Source organism: Entelurus aequoreus, linkage group LG02, assembly GCF_033978785.1.
Source record: "Entelurus aequoreus isolate RoL-2023_Sb linkage group LG02, RoL_Eaeq_v1.1, whole genome shotgun sequence".
Classification (NCBI taxonomy): Eukaryota; Metazoa; Chordata; class Actinopteri; order Syngnathiformes; family Syngnathidae; genus Entelurus; species Entelurus aequoreus.
This window is the reverse complement of record NC_084732.1, coordinates 30671076-30674690: the sequence shown is the minus strand read 5'-3', so window position 1 is coordinate 30674690 and position 3615 is coordinate 30671076. Positions and strand designations below refer to the sequence as shown.

The following is a 3615-nucleotide window of genomic DNA, read 5'->3' as shown; positions in this document are numbered from 1 at the left end:
CCTGTACTATCCTCTTTTAGTTTTTAAAATATATATTGTATATATTTATTTATATTATCTAAATATGTAGTATAAAATAATATAATCTTAAAAAATTGTTTACAATAAAAAATTTAAATATATATATATCCTGCATGTTACTTAGACATTGTGAGAAAAAGCGCTGGACGCTTGTTGGCGCGTGGGGGTGGGGGGCGGGGGGCTTCTGTTCCTGACGTAAAGTCCCCATGTAAGGTCACACAAGTGGTCAAATGTCTGAATGGAGCGAATCAGTGAAGACTTTTGCAAAAAATAGGGCTTCCTTTCTTGGAAAGCAGCTGCGGTCGTGTCCAAAAAAGTATCGGGTGTCATTAACTGGTCGCCACAAACCTATTTGACTCACCACAGCTTGCAGCGAGCTCGCACTCCAGCTTGGCGTCCGCAGTGGTTCAGACGCTCGCACCTTTAGCTCAGTTTTGATTCATACACACAAAAGCACACAGAAACTTAAGTAGCCATGGATGCCATCAAGAAGAAGATGCAGATGCTCAAGCTGGACAAGGAGAATGGTTTGGACAGAGCTGAGCAGGCCGAGTCAGACAAGAAGGCAGCTGAGGACAGGAGCAAGCAGGTCAGGATGCACTTTGAGGCTTTTGTGTCACGTCTGTGTATATGTGTCACTATATGTGTCACTTTTTGTGTCACTATGTTAAATTATTTCTCATTATTGCTGAATACAAAGCTATATTTACATTAATCTCTTTCTCCACTGTGTCCCAGCTTGAGGATGACCTGCTGGCGCTGCAGAAGAAGCTAAAGTCCACTGAGGATGAATTGGACAAGTACTCCGAAGCCCTGAAGGATGCCCAGGAGAAACTGGAGCTGGCTGAGAAGAAAGCCACAGATGTGAGTTTACATCTTCTCTATTACTAAAAGTCATAACTTCCATTTCAACCGTAACAAAAAATGGCCAAATGACGGCGTCACCACCTCAGGTCCGATGTTATATTTAGTTGTGTCCTCTATATGGAGAAGTCACAGCTTGCCGCCATCCTTGAGAATGCCACAGGTGGCGACAACAAGCAGTGTAGGGTTACAGCAAAGCGTTTTTACATGCATGTTTGACCTGCGTGATCCTCGACAGCTTGGACGCCGTCCCGGTTGGTGCAATTAAACTCCAGCTGGGACAGAATAACCAACAGCATTGAAAACCAATACCTAAAATGGTTTAGTAACCATTTGAAATTTGAAGGTAGAAAAAAAAATGTAACCTTTGTTTAACACTAGTGCCCGAAACAGGCATTACATGTGATATGATCGTTAAATTTGAAGGTTAGAAATTTTGCTTGGGAGTTTTTTTTTTCTTTCAAATGTTTTGTTTTTATGATTGCAACGGTTTTAGAATAGGATAAAAAATCAAGCATACACATTTTCTCTTAAGACCTTTTTTGACCCCTTTGACTCCGATTATAACTGCTATATTTTAACAAACTGTAATCCTGGTATTTTATTATGCCTTTTCCACGAAAACTAATTAAATCTCATTCTTGCCGATTAAAAAATAAAAACACATTGTTTTGGTGTAATTGCACCCATTAAACACCTGATACCGCCAGGAAACCACGATGCATAATTCTCAGAGCTTTGATGAGCGTAAATGAGTTAAGCTGCCATTAAACCGCTGATATTTAATGAAAATGATCTTGGGCAGTTATAAATAAGATGGCTGATTTATATAGAAAGACTTGTGTGAACTCAATAAACTCAACCAAGTCATGCCTGCTTTCTCTCTCATTCTACCTCAGTAGGCACTGTAAAAATAACAATTTTTGGTCTGCTTGTGTACTGTATCGAAATCAATATTGTCACAAATGATTGATCTAATCAAGGCTGCAATTACCAAACTCAAATATTGCAGTCTGCAACTTTTCTTGGAAATAGTGCACATTTTGCCTGTTCCCATTATAAAAAAAAGCTGATACTGTTTTGACAAAATGGACATATAAGAAGGCAAAAATATAAAAAGAAGTTGTTAAAAGATTAGGTAAAAGATATGAAGATGACTTATGACACTTTTATGAGTGGGTTTCTTTTATCGCTGTGGGGTTGACTGTGGTAATTGAATTTCTGCAAAGTAGGGATTCCATCCATCCATCCATCCATTTTCTACCGCTTGTCCCTTTCGGGGTTGCGGGGGATGCTGGAGCCTATTTCAGCTGCATTCGGGCGGTAGGCGGGGTACACCCTGGGCAAGTCGCCACCCCATCACAGATAGACCGACAACATTCACACTCACATTCACACACTAGGGCCAATTTAGTGTTGCCAATTAACCTATCCCCAGGTGCATGTCTTTGGAAGTGGGAGGAAGCCGGACTACCCGAACATGCAAACTCAACACAGGAAGACCCCAAGCCCGTGGATCGAACCCAGGACCTTCGTATTGTGAGGCACATGCACTAACCCCTGTTCCACCGTGCTGCCCCCAAAGTAGGGATTAGAAATGATAAATATAATATTTTCATAGCTATAGCCAGGGATGTAGCACTAAATGATTGGCCCCCATACACAAGACTCCTAAAGGGCCCTCATCCCTCCCTTAACCAAACGTCGCGTTCTCATACACACACACTTGGTATTTTTACATGCACTAAAATAAAAAATTATGCATGGATTTGGTTAAAACCAGCATTTTAAAATGCATGTAAAAACTCTAATTTGTTTTTTTTGTACTTTTTAAAGATGGATATTAACATATTTAGAACATAACTAGATAAAGCCCCCAAATAATTTGATTTTGTTTTAAAAAAATGTAGATATGTATTTTTTGTTTTCACAATAAAGTGCCGACAAATATAAAATAAAGTGACCAAATGATTATATTGTCCAACTCTTAATTACCGTTACCGATATCAACCGATACCGATATATACAGTCGTGGAATTAACACATTATTATGCTTAATTTGGACAACCAGGTATGGTGAAGATAAGGTCCTTTTTAAAAAATGTAATAAAATAAAATAAGATAAATAAATTAGAAACATTTTCTTGAATAAAAAAGAAAGTAAAACAATATCAAAACAGTTACATTGAACTAGTAATTAATGAAAATGAGTAAAATTAACTGTTAAAGGTTAGTACTATTAGTGGACCAGCAGCACGCACAATCATGTGTGCTTACGGACTGTTTCCTTTGCAGACTGTATTGATATATATTGATATATAATGTAGGAACCAGAATATTAATAACAGAAAGAAACAACACTTTTGTGTGAATGAGTGTAAATGGGGGAAGAAAGTTTTTTGGGTTAGTGCACTAATTGTAAGTGTATCTTGTGTTTTTTATGTTGATTTAAAAAAACAAACAAAAAAACAAAAAACGACACCGATAATTAAAAAAACAATACCGATAATTTTCGATATTACATTTTAAAGCATTTATCAGCCGATAATATCGGCAGGCCGATATTATCGGACATCTCTACTCATTACCGTTCATTATTTAAGTTTCCTTAAATCCATCACATTTAAAAAAAAATTGTTATCAATAATCGATATAGAAATGTAAAATTACAAAAAAAAATTTTTTTATATAAAGTTGATCAATTAAATGATTTCCGTGAGAAGCGAGTCA

At 37.2% G+C, this 3615-nt stretch overlaps 1 protein-coding gene across 1 annotated transcript; it reads left to right on the top strand.

Annotated features, from left to right (window-relative positions):
* The first annotated feature begins 418 nt into the window (after nt 1-418).
* LOC133641894 (tropomyosin alpha-1 chain-like) lies at nt 419-912 on the top strand. Its single transcript, XM_062036004.1, has 2 exons — nt 419-610; nt 760-912. Exons 1-2 carry the CDS (start codon nt 497-499, stop codon nt 910-912), a joined length of 267 nt encoding a protein of 88 aa, XP_061891988.1. The 5' UTR covers nt 419-496.
* The last annotated feature ends 2703 nt before the right edge of the window (nt 913-3615 follow it).

Bases quoted from the DNA above. Each gene is read 5' to 3' on its own strand.
- LOC133641894 (XM_062036004.1), top strand. From the start codon at position 497: ATGGATGCCATCAAGAAGAAGATGCAGATGCTCAAGCTGGACAAGGAG. The intron at 611-759 runs GTCAGGATGCAC...ACTGTGTCCCAG, and splicing joins CTGAGGACAGGAGCAAGCAG to CTTGAGGATGACCTGCTGGC.